Source organism: Zingiber officinale, chromosome 1B, assembly GCF_018446385.1.
Source record: "Zingiber officinale cultivar Zhangliang chromosome 1B, Zo_v1.1, whole genome shotgun sequence".
Classification (NCBI taxonomy): domain Eukaryota; kingdom Viridiplantae; phylum Streptophyta; class Magnoliopsida; order Zingiberales; family Zingiberaceae; genus Zingiber; species Zingiber officinale.
Window position 1 is genome coordinate 136,444,136 of NC_055986.1, and position 24,956 is coordinate 136,469,091.

A 24,956-nucleotide genomic window follows, 5' to 3' on the forward strand; every position below is an offset into this window, starting at 1 on the left:
ATGAATCCTTGAAATTGGGTAATAACTCATTCCCATGTACCTCCCCTTCAATGAGTCATTACCCTATTTTCATCAATCAAAATATTCCCTTATTCCAAAAATACTCTTGACCTAAAACTTAAATTTTCTCCCTTAATATCAAATATCAAAATATATTTATTTATTTATTCTTTCATATCACTTCTCTCTCCTTATTCTCTCTCATCATATTTTCTCTCTCATCATTTTATCACACACTTTCTCTCTCCTATCACACTCTCTTTTCTCTTTTTTTCTCATTACACTTTCTCTCTCATCATACTTTCTCACTCCTCAATATCTTCCATCGCACTCTCTTCCTTCTTTTTTCTCATCATACTTTCTCTCTCATCATACTTTCTCACTCCTCAATCTCTTCCATCGCACTCTCTTCCTTCTTTTTTCTCATCATACTTTCTCTCTCATCAATCTCTACCATCACATTCTCTTTTCTTTTTTTTCCTTATCACACTTTCTCTCTCCTCAATCTCTCTTGTCACACTCCCTCCTTTTTTTTCCCTCAACTCAATCTCTCTTGTCACACTCCCTCTTTTTTTTTCCCTCAACACACTTTCTCTCTCATCATACTTTCTCTCTTATCATACATTCTCTTTCTTCAATTTCTCCCATCACACTCATTGTTCTCTTTTTTTTTCATCATACTTTCTCTCTCACCATACTTTCTCTCTCCTCAATCTCTCTCATCACGTTCTCTCTCCTCATTTTTTTCATTATATTTTCTCTCTTTTCATCCTCTCCCATCATACTTTCTCTCACATTATATTTTCTCTCTCATCTTCTCTCATCATGCTCTCTTCTATCACACTCTCTTTTCTTATTCTCTCTCATCACACTTTCTCTCTCTTTATTCTTTCTCATCACACTTTCTTTCTCATCATATTTTCTCTCTCATCATATTTTTCTCTCATTTATCTTTCTCTTTCATTTAATTTTTTCTTTTTTTTTTCTTTAAGGATAAAAAAGAAAATTTTAATTTATTCTGATAGAAAATATACAACTAACCAAACATTACTTTTAAAAGTGATATCCATGCTCATAACCATTCTCATTCCACACTACAATGATTCCCATTCCGATTTCTATTCCTAGGAAAGAACCAAACGCCCCCTTAGTTCTATAAGATATATGACCATCAACTAAACTCTTTTTCTTTTTTTTTTTAATACAGTAAAACACAATTATATCGTCAGACAAACACTTCAAAATTCCATTATATAAGAAGTTATACAGAGCAACAGGATCAATACAAGCTGACTACCATATTGATGGGCAAACACATCTTGTTTCTTTGTGCTTGTATGTGAATCAAGTGGGGAGTTATAATTAACCAAATTCAATCAGGGTTTGCTTTAGATCTTTTCTTATTTCAACAAAATAGCAGCTTTATTATCGTAGCTCGATTGATAATTGTTTGTTTGCTCAATTAGTGGCCTTTTATCCCACTAGAATGGCCAGACAATGCTAAAGGCTCCAAGTAACATAATAAAGGACAGAATAGATCTATGCAAGAATATAGATATGTAACTTAATGCAATTGGCGAGGTGTGGCAAGGGAACACCTAAATGCATAGCCACATGGAATCAAGACAAGATTCACAAAATAGAAGATGTGGTAGCTTTATTGCAACATCCTTTCAGTACATCTGCTCACAAATGATAACACTACTTTGGTGGAATTGATGGCAAAATCCAAAATAATATGATACTAATGGACAGCCCGGTGCATGAAGCTCCCACCATGTGGAGTCCCGGGGAAGTATCAAAATAATATGATACTAATCCATCACCGAAATTAAATCCTAGCCAAAATTTCCTTAGGAGGCTGCAAAAACCTGCCTAATTCCAGCTTCTCTTGGGTTAACAGGTTAGGTGTAGATCGCCGAGGGAGAAAATGTTTGGGGATCTTGATACCAAAAGCAAAGTAGCCAGACTAGCTTCCCTACTGGATTGGATGAGGACCATGGACTCTGATAGACAGCAGATTTACAATGAGACAGCATGAAGATACTCACCATGGCTATAACGAGACTCATCTAAATTTGCGAGTCAAAATTTCCTAACAATCTAGGAAATACCACTTCAAAAACAATTGAAATACCAATCTCACAAGTGACAGTTATGTTCCTCATCCATCTAGCAAAATTAGATGCCTCACTCATCAGCCTATTTTACTAGGAAAGAACAACCTATAAATTTAATGATCTTAATAATCTACACCAAACTATCGAACAACTAGATAATAAAGAATTAAAATTAATAATTGACAAAGTAGAATTTACATAAAGAACAGACTGATATATCCAAGTAAGATGAATAAGTAAAGAAATCAAGATAAATTACCCAGGAATGGCTTAGGCAATTCGACTAAGGAACAATAAAAAGCTATGTATTTTCAAATTTGTGAACATACAAACAGGACTTTTTTTTCAACCCAACCCTGAAAAATGAGATAACTAGACTTTGCAATTAAGGGAGGCTACAAATATATCATAAATGAAATCATATGTTTTGAAGTATATGAATGGTTACTCAGGCTGTTATTTTTCTGAATACAACAGCAACTTTCAGTTCTTATCTTCAGTTGGAGACCACCCTGAATAATTTATCTAAATAGAACTGACTACCATATGTTTCATAACCACACAAGATCTTGTCATCTACCATTAAATAACAGAACAAATAGCCGATGCAACTACAATTAAAAATCAAAAAAAGGAACCTTTAACATTCTTGTAAAACTATCATCAATCTAATAGAAAAAGTCAAATTGTAAACACAATTATCCATATTGCCCACTGCGGAACAAGTTCAGATCATGAACCATGACAGCATGCCCAAGATCAATAACAAGACGAAATTCAAAGGAAACCCAACGTTTTAAGGAAATGAAGAAAGTTAAACGCCCTCAAAACCCTAGCTTTGTGCGACGCCAGTGTCTGCGCTTGGCATTATACCTATTAACGATGTAAAAAAGAAGATCGTGAACAACACGAAGCTAAAAATTCGAATAATGGAATAACAAAAAAGAAACATAAAAGCAGGTACCTGATGGTGTTGCCGGTCCTCAAACGTATCCAGTGGGGGATGGGGCGGTTTTGGCGCATCTTCTTAGCCAGCTTCTGCTTAATCTTGAACGTCTTGTGTGACGGCTGAAATATCAAAACGGTAAAACGCCACGATTATGGATAGAAACAAAGGGCGATGCATATATCAATGACGGAAAAACCATAAGAAAAGGGAGGAGAATACCATCTTCCCGGAGTCGCCGCAGTTCCCTTATAGTTCTGTGCTTGATGACCCGCGGCGCAAACCCTAAAAAGGAGAAAAATGTGACGACAGATTGCGCTTATATAGAAGTATTTCGGATTACCTTGGGCGGACTTTTTGTCATTTATTTACACGAGTTTTATTTACTTATTCAAGCGCTGGGTAATCAGGAAATGTAAATTTTAATTAAATCGAATAAATGAATTTAAAAATTCAGTTTAGTAATTTGATATTTCGGTTTTCCGCCCCCAAATTGTTTTTTTTTTATTAATTCGGTTTAATTTCATTTTTAAAATTTTTTATTAATCAAAATAAAAAATTGAATAAATAAATTTCACATGTTCTATTATTGTTCAAAATGCCGATTTTGATTAAATATCTAATTATTCTAAAATAATTGATTAATTCAGTTAATTTAATCTTTGACCTAATTAATTAATATTTTATCAATTTAATTTTGATAAGTAATAGTAAAATGATGTAGATTGAGTTTTATTTTCGACAAATATTTTTCTCGATCTAAAAATATTAAGTTGATGGACAATCTACTACAAATACTTTTAAATTTATCCTAATAATTAGTGAAAATATTTTATAAGACTAAATACTTTTTAATTTATCCGAATAATCAATGAAATTTTTTTATAAAACCGAACACTTATCACATGTCTATAACTGAATACTCAATGTCAATTAAAAAAAAATGAAATGATAAATGTCGTTTAAATAGTGAATGATAAAAAGATAAAATATTTTTTTAAAAAAAACAAGAAACCTTAAATGATCTCCCTTTTTAACTAAAAAATAAAAAAAATAAAAGAATAATAAACCTAGTTAACCTAGTCTCCTTTCTGTTTTTTTGTTACTTGAAACTTAAGAGAGTTTTCAAGCAAATCATAATATTCAATATTGCTTGATTTAATAATTCATCAGGGAGCTCATGAAGACAAACTTGTAAATATGATTTGCGTGAATGTTAAGTGAAGCAACAATTGTGGGGCTCAGTACCCATTCTTTCAGTTTACATTTGACAAAAAACAAGAATACAAAAATAAAAATTGTGGTGACAAGATATACTAGGCACAGGATGCATATATCAGCAAAGCAGGCAGCAGAATCAATACAAAAAATATTGATTACATCACTTCTCTGGGGCTCCAATATTGATCTTCATTTACAAGCTCTGAAGTCTTAAAGAGCACAAAAAGAGAGGGAAAAATAAGAAATTGGATGCAATGTCCAATTTGCATTTTATTCACCAGGTAAAGTATCCGGCTTGGACAAACACTTGCAGAAGGTAGAAAAGCCCTTCATAAGATTGGGTGGAAGAGGAAGAGTGAAGGGAGGAAGTACATTCATCGGACTCTTCATCCTGTTGTCACCGTCGTTATAGGAAGCGAGAGATAGTGCCAATGCGGGCTGCTGCTTGTTAAGCCCTTCCATGATGAATGAGAATACTCCAAAGGTGAGACAGCTCTGCATCAAAGCCTGAGGTGCACCTGCATGACAAGGATCAAGTCAGTTGGAAACTTCATTTTTGAGGGGAAAAAACAAAACTCGTACAGCATAATAATTATTGCTGTGTCGATGTTAGTAAGGTCTTGACTACCACCATTGGGTTATGACTCCTAGTAATTAATGTAGATGAACCTTTTACATGAAAAATTACTGATTTCCAGTTTGAGATTCAAAGTTCTGCAAAGCCTATCCATGGCTTTGAAATTTTAAAAAGGACATTTCTGCTCATTCAACTATAATAATAATAAGATTTATTTAGTTACAAAAGAAATTGCACTAAAACTATCGTCCTTATTTAGATTAAGGTATTGCAAAAGACAGTCTTTCAAACTACTCCTCTTTTGTATTTACCTTTTACCCACAACTTTCAACATCATATTCAAAAAGTCATATTTTAAATCTTTCTTAAACTTTTTTTTTAATTTTAGTTAGTACTGTATCCAGCTTACGTTGACTAATCATGGGTAATTGGCCCGACACCATAAATATTTTCCACCGGCCACCAAGATCTATTGGGAAAGCGGCCCATCAACTAGCATTCTTAGGTCAACCATCAATTAAGGAAAATTTATCCATTAATTCGCCGACTCTTTCTTAAACTTCTTTTAAACTTAGCCATCAAGGATTTTTTATTAAGTGGTCAGTACTTTCATAACACAACTATCATATGAAATAAGAAAAACTATAATAAAATAAAATTCTAAAATGCTTGATTGTACATACGAGCCAGGTTGTTTTTATCATTTATTGAGCCCACATTATACATCAGAATAGGCCAAAGTCATAAATGTAAGACCTTGACAAATGAGGAGAACAAGGAAGTTGTTCAAATACTGCATATGATCTTGAACAACTTTTTTATAGTGCTAAATCACCATAATCTGTGATGATATAACCTCTACATGGAGTACCGCTGATGGATAAAGTGTAGGTCTTTCACTTCAAGTTCTGAAAATTGTTTCCTTTATAACGAATTGACAATTTATTGATTATGATGTATGTAACACATTATGCATTTAACAAAAAACAATAAAATGATGGACATGTATGTTAATAGTTATGCTCTTTACAGACATGTCCGTTCATGATAGCATGAGAATTGAGAAATACTTCACATGAAAATTCTCTATATATCTGAATACCTGGAAAGCTTAAAGCAAGGCCAGTGCAACACCCTGCTACACCTGCATTGATTACTGCAAAGAACAATTGTAAGATACAGTATTGAGGTACTCAACAAAGTAGATACAAGTAAATGTTTGAAATGGAAACGATAACATACCATCATCTTTTCCCCGCAATCTCTTCAATAAGCAACTAACCAAACTATGCACGCCAGACAAAATTGCAAATGTCTAATAAAGAAAACAACAAAGATAAGAATAGGTCACATACACTGCTACATAGTTAACGTCCCTTAGGTAAACTTGAAATCTTGGCACAAATAAGTCATAAGAATAAGATAGTATGAGACAAACAACCATAATAATATATCCATCATGCAGACCCCTAAATGCTTCCAACTAGTAAAATAAAGAACTGAAGATGCTAATTCACAGATAACCTTGGCAGAAACACCAGCATCAGCAAAAGAGCCTACTAAACCCTTTTTACTCATCAGACCTTTACCTGCAAAAATATGCCAATACATTTCTTGAAAAACTGCAAAATAGAAGTTCACAAGAAACAAAGATTTCAATGAAAGTATACATTCTTCCAATAAAAAATGCACAAATTATCATTCGTAATAAGATAAGTACAAATAAACCCCAAGGGCCATAAAAGAATCAACATCGAACTTGTGAAGAAATAATTATGTCTAGGTGTTTGTACTTTCGTTTGCAGGCAATGCAACAAGCTCTAAGAAAGAGCTATTGGATACAACAATTACATTTAGCAAATGCAGTGGGAACAACAGCTACAAGTCAGTTTATGTGCTCATTTGCCATGTTAATGGAATTTACATGAACAGAAATGATTGATTTAGTTATGCTTCCATTTTGATTTGGTAATTAGTTTTAAGAAATTTGACCCACCATGGATCAAGTTGTTAAAAAACATTTTTGGTGGTGGTGGTGATGTTGTGTTCCTAATCCTTGGTAATCATAACAATTGTATCAGATACAAAAGAAAAGAAAGAAAAATAAAATATTTTTTAAAATCATCACAAATCATGACTTTTCTCAACATCAAACACCATTTTTTTCACACTCAACAGTTCAACTAAAGATTCAACCAAAAAGTCATGACCCTTGTTGGTGCAGAAAGATTGAGTTCCACATCTTCCTATGACCACAAATTTCATATGACCACAAATTTCATCCATGCCTATAACAATCAAGGCCAAGATTGCAACACAAATCTTCCACTATAATATCCTCAGAGATCAGCCAATATTGATCTAGAGGACAAGGATGATTTCTGAGAGGAGAATGCCATGTCCTCATATTCCACACCATCAAGGATCCACATGAAAAAATTATAGAAATTTAAAATTTGAACTTTAACTTTGTCATCTGTTTTAAGGAAGTTAATCCCCACTGCAAACCAATTTGTTTGAAATCGTTTATTTTACAATCATTTTATATTTTTAGAATAGGTCAAAATAAATAAATAGTAGGCACAGTTCAAGAGTTAGACTAAGCTTGTAATAGTATCTTACTATCTCTCTATGTGTAATGTTAATATCAGTAAAGGAAAGGAAGCAAGTTTATCCAAACATCTCTCTCTTTCTATCTCTGTTCATATCTCTATTCTTCTTTTCTTTCAATCTTTCCTCTTGATCTTCTAATTCTCCTTTGCTCTGTCCTTTTTTTTTACTACAGTAGGTGATCCATTATCTCTAATGATTGTAAAAAACCCTCTCTCAAATAAAGAGTAGCACCTAATCTGTCTATCAGTCCCTATATCTTCTAATTGAAAAGTAAAAGAAAAATTATTATCAAGTTATGTAGATCAAAATCCAAAAGGTGCAGCCTAGCCGCCCCACCTAAAATAATGGCCATGTGCTAAGAATGATTAAGAATTTACATACAGGATTGCTTAAATAATCTTTAGCCAAACCTATCTAAAACATATAACACTGAAGGTTAAATTTCTGGCCCTGGCACAGTAGCTTGGTAGTGAACACAAAGAGTATTTCTAATGGTATTACTAAGTAATCTTCACCTAATTAGAAAAAGGAAGCATTAAATAATGTGAAGTTTAAATCAACTAATAGTGAAAAGGCATGAAGTAACCAAATAGCCAAAACCAACTATACCAATTAATGTACCCGGTGCATTTCAAGTAAGAGTGACCACAGTCATCTCGACAAGTCTCACAACTTGTTGAACCTTGCAGAAATTATAAGCGTACAAAAAACATCGATTACAGAACCTCCGCCGGGAAAACAGCTGCATAAACAGTTTTGTTTCAAAAGGAAAGTTTAAAAGAAAATTTTCCATTTCAAATCAATAAGGCAAAAGAAACAAGTGAGCACAACAGTCAACGATCCATCAACACTGCAATCAGGCACATCGTGAAGATCATTAAAACATCCACACCCATCGACGGACGAAAAGGTAACCGAAAAATCCTACCATAACCGAACATGGATCCCATGAATCCTCCGGCAAGCGAGTCCCCGGCGAACCTCACGACGCAAACTACGGGGCCGGACGTAGGACCGATAGGATCAGTGTTCTTGATCGGCTCCTCGGCAGCTGGTTCGCCATCGAAAACAGGTGAAGACGCCTCCCCCGTGCTCGCCATTCTCCCTTTCTCTGCTCCCCTCTCTGCCCCCTACGATCGAGCGGGGCGCTAATCGGCCCTCCGCTGATTAGGGTTGATGAGTGGGCTGGGCTGATCGGAACTGAACCGTAAAGAATTAGGTTTGATTTAAATCAGACCAATGCCCAAATTTTTAAAACTATTTCAACTTTATATTTTTAATTTTACCTAAAAATAACTTTATTTCTCATCAAATCTAGTCAATTTCGAGTTTATGGCAAATTTAAATTAATTTTACAAGACAATTTTTATAAAAAAAATAACTTAAATTTCATGAAATGAATTTATTTTTTTTAAGTTAATCTGTGACGTCATTATTCCCACAAGTTAATTTATCTATTTTTTTAAAAAGTATTTTAAGAACGGAGGAGGTTTTGCTACCCGCTTAACGGGCCGGGCGACAGAGGGACGACGCCAAGGTCTCTCCCTCGCGGTCTCCTCGGTCACTCCCGCCGACGCCGTCTCCGTTGCCTTCCCGCCAATTAGTCCTCTTCCTCCTCCACCTGCTCCCTTGTTGTTCTTGCCTTGCTCTCATCCCTGTTATACTCGCTCGTCCATATTGGTTGTAGGTGTCCTTAGTGCTGCCATCTGTTATGAGATATGCTTAAAAGAATCGATCTTGCATCGGTCTCCTTCCATAAGCAAACGCTCTTACGTAGTCTGTCGGTCAACTTTCTCCGCCGCGCCACCGGCGGCTCCGACGGTGGCAGGATGGAGACCGAGAACGAATGGGAAAAGCTCCTGAAGCCTTTCGAGTTAGATGAACTTCGCAATTCTATGAACTTCTTGACCCCGGCTCGGCTCTGTAAATTGCTTGAGCTTCCTATCGATGTACCGACCTCCATGCAACTCTTCCATTGGGCCGAATCACAGAGGGGTTACTCCCACACCTTCGACGTTTACTATTTTCTTGTTCGGAATTTGGGTGTGGCCGGGGAGTTCAGTACCATAGATAAGCTGTTACAGCAGTCGAAGAAGGAAGGAATTCTCCTACAGGAGCCTCTTTTCCTAATGATCATGAGTTGCTATGAAAAATTTGGCTTGCCTGGTTCTGCAGTTCAATTGCTTGATGAAATGACTGATGTTTTCAGCTGTAAGCCAACTTTCCGTTCTTATAATGTGGCGCTCGATATATTGGTCAGAGCGAATTGTCATAAAAGTGCAGCTGACACTTTCTATGAAATGGTTCGCAGAGGAGTCTCTCCGACCACTTTCACTTTTGCAAGAGTGATGAAAGCGCTTTGTTCTATCAATGAGGTTGATTCTGCTTGTTCGCTTATGAGAACTATGGCAAGGCATGGCTGTGTACCTGATACTATTATATACCAAACTCTGATTCATCCTTTGTGTAAGGAGAATAGAGGGCATGATGCATTGAAGCTTTTGGAGGAGATGTTTCTCATGGGATGTTCTCCTGACGCCAATACCTTCAATGATGTGATTCATGCGCTTTGTAAGACTGGACATTTACGTGAAGCAGCAAAATTGGCTGATAGGATGTTGCTCCGAGGGTGCACTCCAAATGAATTTACCTATGGAGTGCTATTACGGGGCTTGTGCAGGAAGGGTCAAGTTGATGAAGCAAGAGATTTATTGAGCAAAGTACCTCAGTTGAATACTGGCTTGTTCAATATGGTTATAAAGGGTTACTTGAGTGAAGGGAAATTTGTGGAGGCCAAACTTCTCTATCAAAGTATGATGGAATCTGGTTATCGACCAAATTTGGACACATATAACATCATGATGCATGGCCTTTCTAGATCGGGACATTTGTGGTCTGCTATGCAGTTACTCAAAGAAATGGAGGCAAATAGTTGCACGCCAAATATCATTAGTTACACCATTTTAATCCATGGATGTTGTAGTAATGGCAGGTGGGAGGATGCTAACACTATTGCAGAAGAAATGTCCTCAAAGGGCATCAATCTTAATACTGTAGGATTCAATTGCATTATTTCTGCTTTATGCAAGGATGGTAAAGTTGACGAGGCCATAGAAATGTTTAAAAAGATGAAGAAAGTAGAATGCAAACCAGATATATTCACATTCAATTCTTTAATCTGTGGCTTATGTAAAGTTGGCCAAATTGAAGAGGCATTTCAATTGTTCAATAACCTATTTCTGGAGGGTGTAGTCGCCAATACTATTACATACAACACTCTGATAAATGCACTACTGAAGATTGGGAAATGGAAAGAAGCATTGGAACTTGCTGATGATATGGTGTTTATGGGTTGCCCTTTTGATATTGTAACCAACAATGCACTTATTAAAGCACTTTGCAAAGCTGAAGAAGTTGACAAGGGTCTTAGATTAATTGAGGGCATGATGAGAAAGGGTATGCGGCCTACTAATATTTCATATAACCTATTAATTAATGGGTTATGCAAGACAAGAAGAGTACTTGATGCATTGGAACTCTTAAAAGAAATGCTTCACCACGGAGTCACACCTGATATAGTCACTTATAATAGTTTAATGAGTGGTATGCTCATGATGCGTTGGATGCGAGCAGCTTTAAATCTCTTTGAGAAGCTACATTTTGAAGGCATAACACCAGATATTGTAACTTATAATATTTTGATTAGATGGCACTGCAAGGCACGCAAGCTTGATGATGCCGATATGCTTCTGAAAAGAGCAGTAAATAATGGGATTGTGCCAAATGCTCTGACTTGGGATATAATGTTGAACAATTTTATTAGTGAATCAATCCTTACAGTACCTGAGCAGTAACCAATGATGGATGTAGCTATTATTCATTGTTGTTGATACTTGAAAAACCAAAAAGATTATTGTGGTCCTGACTATTAAATACTGCTGAACAATTCAGCATTTCCAGGATCTGCAAGGAGTCTCACAATACTTGTGACACATGCAGTAAGCAATTTCACCTGACAGCCAATACCTTAATTTTTTTCTTGTGGACTAGGAAAATAACTTGTATTTTTTGATGGTTTTTGGTTATGTCAACTATTCTTTGGAAATCTTATTTGATATGTTCATTTACTATCATGAAATCTGACAAAGCCGTGGTTTTTGTTTAAATCAACCTGTGAGTGTATAACCTCCTAATAAATGATTTCTTTCTTGATTATTCACATCCATCAACTAGAGTTTGCCATTCTCTTCTTCGCTTAGTGCATTTTTAACCAGTACATCTGAAAGTAAATATTCAATGAAGTAGCAAGTGATCTCCCTAAATCCTAGCCCCCCAATTGTAATGTGCATTATTGACTTTTTAGAAAATAGATACTGCCTCTTTTCAGAATCTCATAGGAACTCACTTTTTGTGTTTTTTAGTTGTCATGTTGTTTACTATGTTTGCTTATTGTTCTGTTGACAGCCTGCTTTGTGAAAGGGTTGGTTTATGATTTTATTCTTCAACAAATATGCCCACCATTTATTATTGCCAGGTTAACAGGTCTCAGTTCTTTAAACTATGAATGAAGTATATGATGATACAATCCGCTGCATTATAGAAACCTTGAAACTTAATGCTTCCTACATCAAGGTGAAGTTTTCAATGATTAGACAGTTTATTTGGGAACCATCGGTTTAGAAACGAAAGTGTTACCTATTTGTATAGACCCCTGTATCTGGAAGGCACCCATGTAGAGGAAGTTGTGTTTAAATAATTTCTATATCAGAATTTATCAGAACATCTTAATACAAGCTAAATGCTCAACATGAATTTGAAGAAGATTAGATGGTGAATGAAATTTTGCAACACTGTTGATGCATGTGACCATAAATGACTAGTTCATGTCAGAACTGCTTGCGAGTACACCAAGATAAACAGGAACTTTGTATATTAGGATTGATAATCAATACTCATCTCAACAAAGGAGCTCAAGTGGATATTAGCAAAAAATAATTGGGGAGGAAGAACTGATGTGATAAAATACTTGTAGATAATGTAATACAGGTTGTAAGATTGAGACAAACAGTTTTTTTATACTTGTATAGGTTTACATTAAATGAGATCCAAGTTGTTATTTTTAATGTTTGTGCTAGCTGAACCATATCTTATTTGCAAGTTATTTGTGTTAATTATGGAAATATATAAGCAATTTAACTCAAAATTATGTGGAAAAAGATTTTAGAAACTAAAAGTTTCAAGTAAAACTAAAATTAAAAATATGTAATGCTCATTTAATATAAGAAACAAATTGAGAGAACAATTAAGTTGGACAGGCATGAAATTTCCATGAGTAAGAGCTTAGGTATCTTGGATTTCATTATTCTAACAAGGAGATACTGAGACATTGATGTAAATAATATTAGTATGATAGAGTGGTAGTTGAAATGGAAAGGAGCTTTCTAGGTGCTGTCTAATAGTCATGTGCTTCTCAGGACAAAAGATAAATTTTATAGGATTTCAGTAGGACTTGTCATTCTGTCTGGGAAATTAGGAAAAAGGAAAAAAAAAATAATATAGCAAGGATAAGAATGCTAAGATGTGTGTGTGAGATTACTAGAAAGATTAGAATACAACAACACCAATATTGGGTAGCACCTATTACAGCTCTTCTAGTTGATTAATTAAGAAAAAAAATAGATTATGATGATACGAGGATATGTTCAAAGATGCCCTAGAGATTATACAATTACCTTAGTTGAATTGAATAGAGGCAAAGGCACAGGGAACATAAGAGAGATGAATGGGTCATATGGTTATAAGCAGTGTAATTCCAACTATTTGACGTGCAGAATAAATAGATCTACAACAAAGTTGAGCAAAAAAGATTGAATTTTTTGGTATTTATAGGTACTTTGTAGTTCACATATTTTAAGGTATTTTTTTGTCCCTCTTTAATGTACTATAGATAATTGCTTTCAAGTGGACAGATGCATGGAACAACTAACATGTGTTCTTTTTTGCAATCTTTAATCTACAGGCTACGTGGTGCACTGTATATGTTGTGTGATCAATTTTATCCTGGAGGTATACTGAATAGTGTTGCTCTTTCTTGGGCTTCCCTATTTTTGGATCTGTTTAGAAACATTACGTCCAGCAAGATTCTGGAGATTCTTTAGCTGCCTCCTCTTCAATAGCTTCATTGGGTGGCTATTTCTAGATCCTAAACTCCGGGTTTCATGAGCTTACAGGGTAAATACACTATTTTATACATCAATAAGACATCCCATGCTATAATTAACTTCCTTTATTGCAATCATTCATTAGTGGGGAGAGAAGTTGTATTAGAGAAAAGAAAGGATTTGCAAATGATACTGTAATGGATTAATGCCATTTTTGTTTGTCTTTGATGCATGTTAATGATAGATGCTGCGATTGAATGCAAAAACTTTCTAATTGGTTGAGTCAAATAAATTTATAGATGAACTTAATCACACCACTTATGCAAGCTCATGAATGGGATCACAATGAAAGAAATTACCAACCATAGTGTAGGGCATTGTTTATGTAAGTGATTTCAATTATTGCGGGACCAATTTTTAAATTACTATATGCAGCTTCATCCATTCAAAGGGTGCTTTGTATCGTTGAATTTTGGCTTTGTAAATCAAGAAGCTGACCAGTTCTCAACAACTATGGGATCATAGAGATCTTTGTCAACATGGTAATCTTAAGGTGATATCTTACAACTCCAATTTCCCTTTGGCATCATCTTTTTTCTAGATGTCAATAGCATTTTTGCAACAAAAGAACAAGTTGATTTGTTATTCACTGCAATGATGCATACACCTTGGATTGCCACAGAGGCAAAATACATTGTGGTAAAGATGTGGTGTAGAGATGGGAAAAAAACTACATCTGATGTACCATCTTTCTTACAAGAACCCACAGAAGATAAGAAATGGAATAAACAGTTCAGTCACCATATACTGCCCGTGCCTCAGGCTTGACCCTGTTAAAATGAATTGGGTACAAACAAGATGAAAGAAAAATAAGCCGAAAAGCACACAACATGTTGCTGCAACTTGAATGGAACAACTTGCAACAGATTCAGATAAGAAACTTGAGAAGAACACAAAACAAGCCATAGTTAAAAATATAAAACCTTGCCTTCTAGTTCCTGAGTCCCGACACACAAAAATGGGTGAAAAGGAAATAAAAACAAATGAGGAGAAAAACATAAGCGCTGGTGGCATCATAGCTTGACCTCCACATCCACACCCGCAGGAAGGTCAAGCTGCATCAGTGAGTCGATTGTTTGGGCAGTTGGATACAAAATGTCAATTAGCCGTTGGTGAGTCCGAATCTCAAAGTGGAACCGAGCATCCTTGTGAACATGGGGTGACTTGAGGACACAATAAACTCTCCGCTTTGTGGGAAGGGGCACTGGACCCATGGTCTTTGCATTGGTTGTTCGAGCAGATTCTAGTATTTGCTTGCATGAATCCTCAATCAATGGCACCCAGTAGGACCTCAGTTTGATTCTTATTTTCTGCTTTGGTGCCATCTAGTAATACAATCATACAAGACATCATTCTTAGATTGATAGCCAAAAGAGAACGTTAGGTAGAACTAAAAGATAAGAGTGGCCCAAGTGTCTCAGCATGTCTCATAAAATTCCAAAGATTATTTTCAAGATCAGCAATCAAACCATATCACAATCAAGTTATTTAGACAAACGCAACAATCATTGTGAAGGTAAACATTATTTTACCTAAATTTCACCATGCTTTACATAATATTTATATCTAGAGACCACATTATTCAGATAGGTTGTCATCACAAAGACCAGGGGAGGAAGAATGGTACAGCAGACCAGGACTCATTGTCACAAAATAAAGAGTTTAAATAAGTAAATTGAACTCTATTCTGTCAGAATATATATTCAATGTTATGGTATTTTTCAGAGTAAGAATGTTGCTCTTAACTGTACACATAAATGCAAGAAATACTAAAAAAAAATATAGTACCATCCTGCAACACAAGAACTCAAATCAACAAGGCTCACCGATCACAAACTGTTTACTCTGAGTTGATCCGAAGAACTGCTTTCACATGTCTCATTGAGTCGGAGTGAAAGTGTAACTCAGCAATAGAACTATCCAAACGATTGTTTCTGCAACACCGTAACTAAACTCACTTGAGGTTGTTCCAATTAAATACTTTTACGTATATGCCTCATTGATTAAAACATTAGTACTCAAACAAACATACAAGAACCATCAAAAAGAAAGTTTCTTCTGTGTGAAATTCTGTACTTTTCTTGAAGGAACAAAGAATTACGGCCTTCTTCCTGGCCTTTTTAAATATCAAAGTTTTGCCTTCTTTTGTATGTTAGAAATTTAAGGGGAAAAATTGACATCTCGCCTTCATATCACTGGCAAAGGGTCCAAACTAATCAGTTGGGTATCTAAAACCTTCATTATGAAAATTCTTTTAGAAATAATGGCATCAAAACGTAACAACTAGATGCTATAACAAGATCAGACAAGGAGTCGAGTACCTTATCGGCATCCGCCTCGATATCGAGAGAAGGGGCAGCAACCAATGGCGTAGCCAAGTTGAATAATTATCCTGGGCTAAAAATATTGAACCCAGTAAAGCCCAGCCCAACATAGCAAGGTTAAGGCCTAATTAAAATTGCTGGGCATTGCTTACTCACCTAACCCTGGGCTAAAAATGTTGAACCCAGTAAAGTCCAGCCCAGCATAGCAAGATTAAGGCCTAAAATTGCTGGGCATTGCTTACTAGGTGAGGCTACAATTACCGGGCATTGCTAGGCTGCACTGGGCTAGAGCCTAGTAAAGCCCAGCCCTGGCTACGCCCTTGGCAGCAACGACGGAGTCCTCCTCCACCTTAACACGAAAAGAAAATTCATTTGAGAAAAAAGGAAAAACAAAAGCCAATTTGCTCATTGACAGATGAGGTACCTCTGCTGCATCTAGGGCAGCGGCCGCGGGGAAGACATGGGATAGAGGATGCGCACGGAAGCACAGGGAGATGGGAAGGTTCGAGCCCTGGAGCGGAAGGGAGAGAGATTTGGGGCGGGAAGACAGGGAAGTTCGACTAGAGAGCGGGATGAGGGAGAGCGCTGCGGACATTGAGCAAGAGGTCGCCATGGATGGTTCTGGTCTTGCAAGCGCACGCTCGTTTCGCTTTCTCCGGCCAAACGCCACACTTTATCTTCCGTTATCCGGTTACCTTCTTTCTTATTTATGTATTTATTCTATTTATTTATTAAATCACTTTTTTAAATACCCGTCAAACTTGAACGTCCTACGTCCTATGTAACATTTCGTAAATAAAAATACCCACGATTTAATAAATAAATGACAATTTAAAATACCAGCTATAAGTTATCAACAATTAGTATTGTAATATCCAAGTTGATGCAGCCTGGGTTCACCCTGTCAAGTCATCGCCTATCAACATTCGACCGATGCCCTTCGCAACAATAGAGGCCCATAAAGCTCCGACCTTCGCTAGAGGTAGGATCTTCTGGATCACTTTTTGTGATCTAGGGGATATGTCATTCGTATTTACGGTCGGATCGTGATTACGATACGGCTGTAAATGATTATGATCCCTTCCTGGGTTCACCGTCCTCACTAAGTTATAATTTTTATTCAGAGTGGGCGGTCGGAGGTCGCCCGGAGACAGGGGCGGATGTACACTTGGACTAGGGGGGGCCATGGCCCCCCCAGTCCACGTGTAAACCATTAACCAAATACTATGAAATTGGGTTGGGCCTTTAATTTTCCCAGTCAATTTCCATGGCCCCCGTTCACATTTTTTTAACAAGTTGTGCCTTTGCCACCCTCAAAAGTCCACGTATAAGTAGTAATAATATTAATTATTAGTAAATATAAACTAATTGTCTTCCTTTTCGTAAATACGACTTTGAACGAGTGGTGGCGCTGCAACAAAATCTACTCGTTCCGGTGCCTTCAAATGAGCGATCATTGGACATTGGACGTTGGACATGAAGGTCTCATGTGATGACTGATGAGAACATTCTTGAGCCCAAATCGAGAGAAAGGTGCAATTTCACTTACTCCTTATTCCTGACATACTTAGGGTTTTGAAACCCTTAAAACTCAGAAGGAAAAATGATTTTTTTTTAGTATTTTCATATCCATTTTTACACACTATGAGTCTATGAAGGTTGGCACATAGCACAGATTTATACCTTCATTGTGAATTTGTGATTTATTAATGAGGCGAGAAGAAGCGAAGAACACAATTACACAAAGGAGATAAATAAATATCCAAAAACCAAATAGACATGATTCCATAAATTTCTGAGAAAAAAAATCATAATATTAGATATTAGTATATTACATGGCATGACCCTCCTTGTCCAGTTGAAGGTTGCTTTAGAATTTTTTTTTCGCCTATGATATATGCACACACATGTAATTATGCAAACATATTATACTGCAATTGATAATGATTCTACTATTTAGTTATAGTGGGTCTGTGACTTTGAAACAAGCAATAGATGCACAATTATTATTGCTTCGAAGACTTCGAAAATTTAAAAGAACGTCAAATTCCTTTTAGTTAGAAAATTGTATTTGAAATTTAAAACTTAATTGAGTTAGAAATCTTTTGAAGAAATATTTGGCTTGCTGTCTATCATTATTCCAATCAATATGATGCATGCCATATTCAAAAGTCTTTATTGGAGGTTTGACAAAATACATTTGATAGTATCTTACTGCCTTGCTTTTTTATTTAAATATGTAACTAAACTGATTTGTTATTTTATACAAAATTGTAGTGAGATTTTGCGACACTACATTTTTTCTTGGAAATCAATTTCACAGTTTCTGTTTAATTCATATGTATCTACGACTGGTTAAAGAGTTCTTTCTGCTCTTAAGAATTCTGAAATTTTTTAATCTGATGGTTCGATCAAGGACAAGGTACAAACTTTGTTAACAATCTTTTTTCATATCCTCTTAGATCCTTTATTTCCATTTTTCTTTCCTTTCCATTATATGCAATGAAAGATAGATGACAGAAAAACTTGAAGTTGGTAATTGCATGTTTGTAAATATGTAGATGTTGTTGCATCATTCATTTTAAAAAACGTGAAAGTGATCGATGTTTTATGGGATGCTTAGCACAAATTGGTAATCTAATTGCATGGAATTTCATATAGTGATTATATCATCCTATGATAGGTTTATGTACTAAAGATTATAAATGCTAATTTAGTCATTATTATTTTTTAATTATTCAAGTGTTTAAAGTTGTACTTAAGTCCCTGATAAGTGTCTTTGGGTAATTTTTTGATTTAAAGAAGTAGATGATTTTTATTATACGGCCCCCCTAAACATAAAATCTTAGATCCGCCCCTGCCCGGAGGACACCCTCGCTCGGCACTCAGTAACCTGGCTACTTATCCACCACTGGAAGGCTTCCGGCCGCCCGCTCCGAACAAAAATTATAATCTGATGGGGACGGTAAACCCAGGAAGGAATCGTAACAATTTACGGCCGGATCGCAATTACGATTCGATCGCAAATACAAGTGGCACATCCCTTAAATCACAAAAAAATGATCCAAAAAATCTGTGCTCCCTTCGCTACCCATTGTTCTGGTACAATCAGGATGTAGATCGAACAAGCTCTTTTGAGCGTCAAGCTCTGACAGTCTTGATGCACAACTGATTCAACAAGGTTGCCAACCTAAAGAGCGGACTAGACAGTGCCAACATTGCTGATGGATGATTGTCACCTCTGGCACAATGGTTCACTTATGTGGTTGGCCAAACGACAACTTCTCACTCGTGCAGCCATCCACGTAGCCTGCCCAAGGTTTGCATGAAAGTCCACGGAGACCTTCTGCCTCGGGGGCGGATCCTCTGATCTGCAAAGACAGGCGGATGCTAATCTTCTCCATCTTTCTCCTTCGAACTTCTAACGCTCCCTCGCACAAGCAAGGCTTCCTCCTCTCAACATAATACCGACTTGACTGTCGGACGGATCAAAACAACACCAACTCCGAAAACAGGCTCGTCGAAGAACAGCCATCACCGTCACAGCTAAGGAAGATGGAGAGTAGGAACCCGAATGTGTGAAAAAGGGCTCCATCAAGAGTAATGAACCAACAGCACCTTTACAAACAATAAGACAATTCAAATCATATTCGAAATCTCAACATTGTTCACGTAGCTTCATCAATTACTTTATCACTTCAAATTTGCTGGCATCATTCCCGTTGCACTGCAGAATTGTGCATTACAATGAACAGTGATCAAATCTCCACAAGCACCAAAAATCTCACTCAACCCAGCTGCAATTGTTGTTGCAAAAAAATCTTGAATTCATTATTCGTTGCTGAACTTTTCCCGTTCGCTCCATTTCTAGTTGTCGCTGAAGGAAAGGATTCATAGGTCCCTGTTAGCTGGAACAAGCTTAAGAAGCTTTGCTATATCAAAGGACTTGAAATCTTTCCCATAGCATAAGCTCAGGTCCAGAGGTGTCTTTCCATCCTAAACATGAAACCAAAAAGACATCAGCAATCAGTCATCCCATAATAAGTTCACCTGGATTAAGATCCTAAATGCTGCCATATTGGATAACGTCATGTTACTACGAAAAAATCGGACATGAAGATTTCAGTTGACTATATGCATAGAAGAGCTTCTTAAACATCTTTACTGGAAATCAAAGCGTGACTAAACTATCGTGTCTACCAAGAATGGTGGAGATCCCCTGGAGTGTAGCTTGGCACAATGTTTATGCATTTTTTTAGTTGGCATTTTGGATGATCTGAAGATCTATAGTTATTCTGCAACAAGATAACATGAGCATAAATGCTCTGCTACTGTAAAAGTCAGGATTCACTAACAAATGATGATCGGTTACTGGAATCTAATGCCTTTAAATGTTTTAGCTCTCAATTTTCATGTTAAAGCATTAATCATATTGCACAAAATAACCGGCAAGTTCAACTAGTACATGCACTACCTTGGTCCTTCTGGTCTTATCAGCACCATTTATCAGCAATACCTTCGTTATATCTCTACATCTCGTTTGCATTGCAACATGTAAAGGTGTCCAGCCATCCTGCCAGATGATTCGAGATAGGAAATAAGATGAGTTAATGAATCTGTAAACAGGAAGTATAACAACTTCATTGCTACTCACATTATCTGCAACATTTACATCGACTTTAAATTTTATAAGCAACTTCACAGTCTGCATTGCACCAACCTGAACTGCATAATGAAGGGGCGTGGCACCATTCTACCACAGGGAAGAACAATGTCAGTGTGACTTTTATACCCCAAAAAATAAAGTAAAATTTATGCTACTTATCCTTACTCTATCTCTGACATGAGGGTTTGCACCTTTCCTAAGGAGATGACTGATAACAGCCTCCTTTTTGCCAATAACTGCTTTGTGAAGAGCTGTAAAACCACCCTGTGTTAAAAATCAACTTGAGTTCATACTTTTGAAAAATCAAATAGTTATCCCATTGACTAAAACAATGGTAATCTTACCTTGTCAAGACAATCAATTTCTGTACCTTGCTCAATTAGTCTGTCCATGAGTGGCATCTGACCAGACAATGCAAAACTATGAAATATGTTCCACTTCACCTGTATCAAAAATATGGTAGTTGTCAGTAGAAGTTTATTACTATCTATGTCATAGACTGAAATATAAGTAATATGCAAAATGCCAGCATCATGAAGTCACTGTGAGAGAAAAAAAACTTCTTTGTTATAAAACAGCAAGTTAAAAGAGAAATGTAATAGAGATTAATACTAACACGAAGTCCTGAAGATCTACTAGCAGATGATTTATATATGATAGGTACTAAAGTTGGGAGAACTTAACAGTAGAGATTTTCTTAACGTTTGAGAATTCATTCTCTTGCAAAATTGCCTTCTCTTCAGGTTCTAACAAGAGTTCTACTTCTGCAAGAGAAACAAGAAAAAAAGTTGTAGTGATTAAATAAATGACTTAACAGAACATCTCAGGGCATGTAATAAGATTTGAAGCAGAACTATGAACTGTTGGAGATGTATGTTGATTGCCTATAGATTCACGAAACTCCCATATGCAGAAAATAGAAGTCAATGTATGCGCCTTACCTCATTAGTAAAGAGATTGTGTTTTCAGCTCAACACCTAGACACCAAACCACATAATATTCTGTCACTCTGAATTTCTATCATCATTTTACACTTGGGATAGTCATCCACAAATCAGTAAAACGGTGATAAAATGAAACTACACCAATTTGGAGAATGATTGTTCTCCCAATTACAAATTAATCATGAAGAAATAGTCTTGAGACAAGTTTTGCAGATTACAATAAAATATCATATGCATCTGCATCATCAGGGCTGAGAATTTATCAAGCATTTAATGTTTAATGAATATTTTTCTTTCCTTTATATCTCTTGGTTTCAAATACCAGTATTGATTAGCACAAATCAGAAGATTTTGATTTGCAATTGGGTCTAACATCTAAAGGATAGAAGGCAGCTTAACATAAATTTTATGTCAACCAGCTTTTGATTTCTCTTTCATGATGTGTTGGAACAAGAATCAAAAACCGTACAGAAGATTTTAACATGTCCATTCTTTCATGATGAAGAATCTAGAGGGACAATCCATATGGATGACTGAGTCAATCTCTCACATTAAGATGCTTATGAAGTCCATTCAGATGCGTACATAAGGAGACACAGTTCAGATATCATAAATGAACCAAGAGAGCTAACATGCGAATCACAAGTTATCTTATTCACAACTTAACATTGTCATTCTGAATCGTGTTGACATAGGAATTCCCATTCAAGAATCAAGCCCAGCGCCATATATATAGAAGGAAAAAAATGATAAGTTCCCTATAAGAAAAAGGAAATTGAACTCTATGGCAGCCATGACAAGATATAATTTTTCAACTACCAAGATATATAATTATAATAAAGAAAAATAAAATGGACTTCAAAACCGAATAGAGATACAACAAAATAAAATTGAGGAGAAGATATACACATTCAAAGACTAATAAGGATAAAAGAAGAAAACCTTTCATAAGATCCTCATATTGAGCCACGGCACATTTATCATCCTTAACAGCAGAGACTTTCATTTCCCCTACATCATCACTTCCTTCCTCCTCTTCTTCATAGTCCATTTCTTCAGTACCACTGTCATTACCATCATCGGGATCTTCCCATAAGCCATTAGGGGTCCATCTTGCATAGGCATGGGCACCCGAAAATACTCGACCAATTGTCATCCCTAAAAGAAGCCTACAAATGACTTGGTTCGTCCGCAGCCCAAAGCATTGCTAGAAGTTCCATGGAAATAAGAGGATCATGATGTCCAAAACAGAAAAGTAACTGTTATATGGAAAATTGACATATGAGTGCAGTTGAATCCATGCCCTCCCTTTAGACATTAGTTATATGGAACTATATCATTAGAAGTTTTATCTTAATCGTTGCATGACTCTCCATAATCCCCCCTTTTTCTTACACATTTCAATCATTAATCAAAACCAAATAACCTAAATTCTCCTGTTTCAAATAGGGAAAAAAAAAAAGAGGGAAAAAGAGCTTGTCCTGTAGGTCTTTGTGATTATTAAAAATTCTCCATTTGTTTTTATTTTAATCTGCAATAAATCTTTAACTTGATCCAATTGACTGCTTTTACACATTAGTCAGTGTTATTAACTTTGAGCTTATCCATTGGACTGCTTTTACGTATCTCACTGATCTGAAGCACAAGTATAGACTCTGCAATACATATACCAAATGATATTCTATGCATTACCATAACGAAATCATTTCGAGTTGTTCTAATGGACTGCTTTTCCGAATAAGACTAGTTGATTAGAGAATTACTATTCAAACAAACAAATACAATCCTTCAAAAAAGAAAGAGTTTCTAGTGTCTGATGTTCCATAATTTTTTTGATGGAAAATATTACCATGGACTCCTTACTAGTCTTTTTAAATATCCAACTTTTACCAAACTTTCTAGCCTCTACTGTCAAGGAAATCTAGATGCACCAAAGTTCAATCTTCAATGGCTTTGATAGGTAAAGGTAGCATCTTTCCTAATATGTTAGAAATATAAAGTAAAACCCATCCAAACCAAAGCGCATTCATACTACTAGCCATGAGTCCATGCTGGTTTATAAATCAGTTGGCTGTCTTAGTTCCTTAAGACCCTCAATGCTAATAATTCCCAGTAATTATAGCATCAAAAAGTAACAAAATGAGACAAGGTGTAGAATACCTCACCGGCATCAGCCTCAACATCGAGAAAAGGGGAAGCAACAACCGTCCTCTTCAACCACAACATACAAAGAAAAAAACACAGAAACAAAGGAAAAAGGCAATCGTCGTCGAAAGATGAAGTACCTCTACTGCATCTAGGGCGGCGGACGCGGAGAAGACATGGGATAAAGGATGTGCACGGTAGCTCAGGGAGAAGGGAACGTTCGAGCACACGATCGTAAGGGAGAGGGATCTGGGACGGGAAGGCAGGAAAGTATGACCGGAGAGCGGGAGGAGGGAGAGTGTTGCGGCCATGGAGGAAGAGGTCGTCATGGTTCTGGTTTTCCTAGCGCTCGCTCGTATCCGCTCTTTCAACGACACACTTTATCTCGCGTTAAACCCTTTCTTATTTATTTATTTATTAAAATGGGCGTTTTTTTTAAAAAAAAAACTTTCATTTTATAAATGACAATATCCACTATAATTTTAGCATTTTATTTAGGACAACAATAAAAAAGTTGGAATCATGAAAGGGACTCCCCATAATCGAGGATGGACTAAAGGGCGCTCAAGTATAATTAAATTTTGTTATAATAGCAGAGACTTTTGTCTTGCAATTTCCTTATAAAATTATACAGTTGCCCTCAAATAAATTGTTTTACGTTAATATCTTTTATCATACATTAAATCATAAATTGATTGGCTAGTTGTATGAACATGACATTAAATTTATATTATAGCAGTTATAAAATTTTAATTGCTACAATGCATACTTAATTTATTCAAAAGAATTTACATTCTAACGACTATTATTTCATAGCTACTATAATATAGATTTGACATGTTTACCTAACATTTATACTATAGTAGCTATGATTTCGTAGCTGCTACAACTCAAACGTATTATGCTCAATATATAGCTACTACAACTCGAACTTATTTTGTTCAACAATATTTATGTTGTAGTAGTTAAACTTCAAGTTCTTTTAGAATGGTATGATAGTTAAGGCATGGGGTGTTGTCACATGAAATTTTAGAGTTCAAACTTGACGTGTCCGAGCAAACCTTCTCCCATGCCTTCGGGGTGGTACGGTAGTTAAGGCATAGGGTATTGTCACATGAGTTCTTAGAGTCAAAACTAGGTTTGTCTAAGCAAAGCCTTCTCCCATGTCTTGATCACCTG

At 36.1% G+C, this 24,956-nt stretch overlaps 5 protein-coding genes across 7 annotated transcripts; 1 reads left to right on the plus strand and 4 right to left on the minus strand.

Annotated features, from left to right (window-relative positions):
- Positions 1–2,766: 2,766 nt before the first annotated feature.
- LOC122001464 (60S ribosomal protein L39-like) lies at positions 2,767–3,402 on the minus strand. The gene is made up of 3 exons (XM_042556257.1): positions 3,289–3,402; positions 3,085–3,188; positions 2,767–2,993 (listed from the first exon to the last, which is right to left on the minus strand). The coding sequence occupies exons 1-3, from the start codon at positions 3,289–3,291 to the stop codon at positions 2,945–2,947; spliced, it is 156 nt and encodes a 51-aa protein (XP_042412191.1). The 5' UTR covers positions 3,292–3,402; the 3' UTR covers positions 2,767–2,944.
- Positions 3,403–4,400: 998 nt separating this feature from the next.
- LOC121981177 (mitochondrial import inner membrane translocase subunit TIM22-3-like) lies at positions 4,401–8,675 on the minus strand. The gene is made up of 5 exons (XM_042533574.1): positions 8,406–8,675; positions 6,389–6,453; positions 6,107–6,179; positions 5,967–6,020; positions 4,401–4,805 (listed from the first exon to the last, which is right to left on the minus strand). The coding sequence occupies exons 1-5, from the start codon at positions 8,575–8,577 to the stop codon at positions 4,558–4,560; spliced, it is 612 nt and encodes a 203-aa protein (XP_042389508.1). The 5' UTR covers positions 8,578–8,675; the 3' UTR covers positions 4,401–4,557.
- Positions 8,676–8,983: 308 nt separating this feature from the next.
- Positions 8,984–11,335, plus strand: LOC121981187 (pentatricopeptide repeat-containing protein At5g64320, mitochondrial-like). Its single transcript, XM_042533586.1, has one exon. The coding sequence runs from the start codon at positions 9,196–9,198 to the stop codon at positions 11,329–11,331; it is 2,136 nt and encodes a 711-aa protein (XP_042389520.1). The 5' UTR covers positions 8,984–9,195; the 3' UTR covers positions 11,332–11,335.
- Positions 11,336–14,418: 3,083 nt separating this feature from the next.
- On the minus strand, positions 14,419–16,705 carry LOC121981192 (cyanelle 30S ribosomal protein S10-like). Its single transcript, XM_042533596.1, has 4 exons — positions 16,447–16,705; positions 16,354–16,371; positions 16,020–16,061; positions 14,419–15,023 (listed from the first exon to the last, which is right to left on the minus strand). The coding sequence occupies exons 1-4, from the start codon at positions 16,633–16,635 to the stop codon at positions 14,712–14,714; spliced, it is 561 nt and encodes a 186-aa protein (XP_042389530.1). The 5' UTR covers positions 16,636–16,705; the 3' UTR covers positions 14,419–14,711.
- Positions 16,706–19,669: 2,964 nt separating this feature from the next.
- LOC121981199 (ankyrin repeat domain-containing protein EMB506, chloroplastic-like) lies at positions 19,670–24,158 on the minus strand. Of its 3 annotated transcripts, none has more exons than XM_042533617.1 (9): positions 23,918–24,158; positions 23,793–23,807; positions 22,575–22,839; positions 21,373–21,452; positions 21,059–21,131; positions 20,854–20,939; positions 20,677–20,775; positions 20,497–20,595; positions 19,670–20,018 (listed from the first exon to the last, which is right to left on the minus strand). In XM_042533617.1, the coding sequence occupies exons 1-9, from the start codon at positions 24,104–24,106 to the stop codon at positions 19,914–19,916; spliced, it is 1,011 nt and encodes a 336-aa protein (XP_042389551.1). In that variant the 5' UTR covers positions 24,107–24,158; the 3' UTR covers positions 19,670–19,913. The 3 variants fall into 3 exon arrangements, with proteins under 3 accessions (XP_042389551.1, XP_042389544.1, XP_042389546.1); XM_042533610.1 differs by having other exon boundaries at positions 20,854–20,952; positions 21,033–21,131; XM_042533612.1 differs by lacking the exon at positions 23,793–23,807 and having other exon boundaries at positions 20,854–20,952; positions 21,033–21,131.
- Between the last annotated feature and the right edge of the window lie 798 nt (positions 24,159–24,956).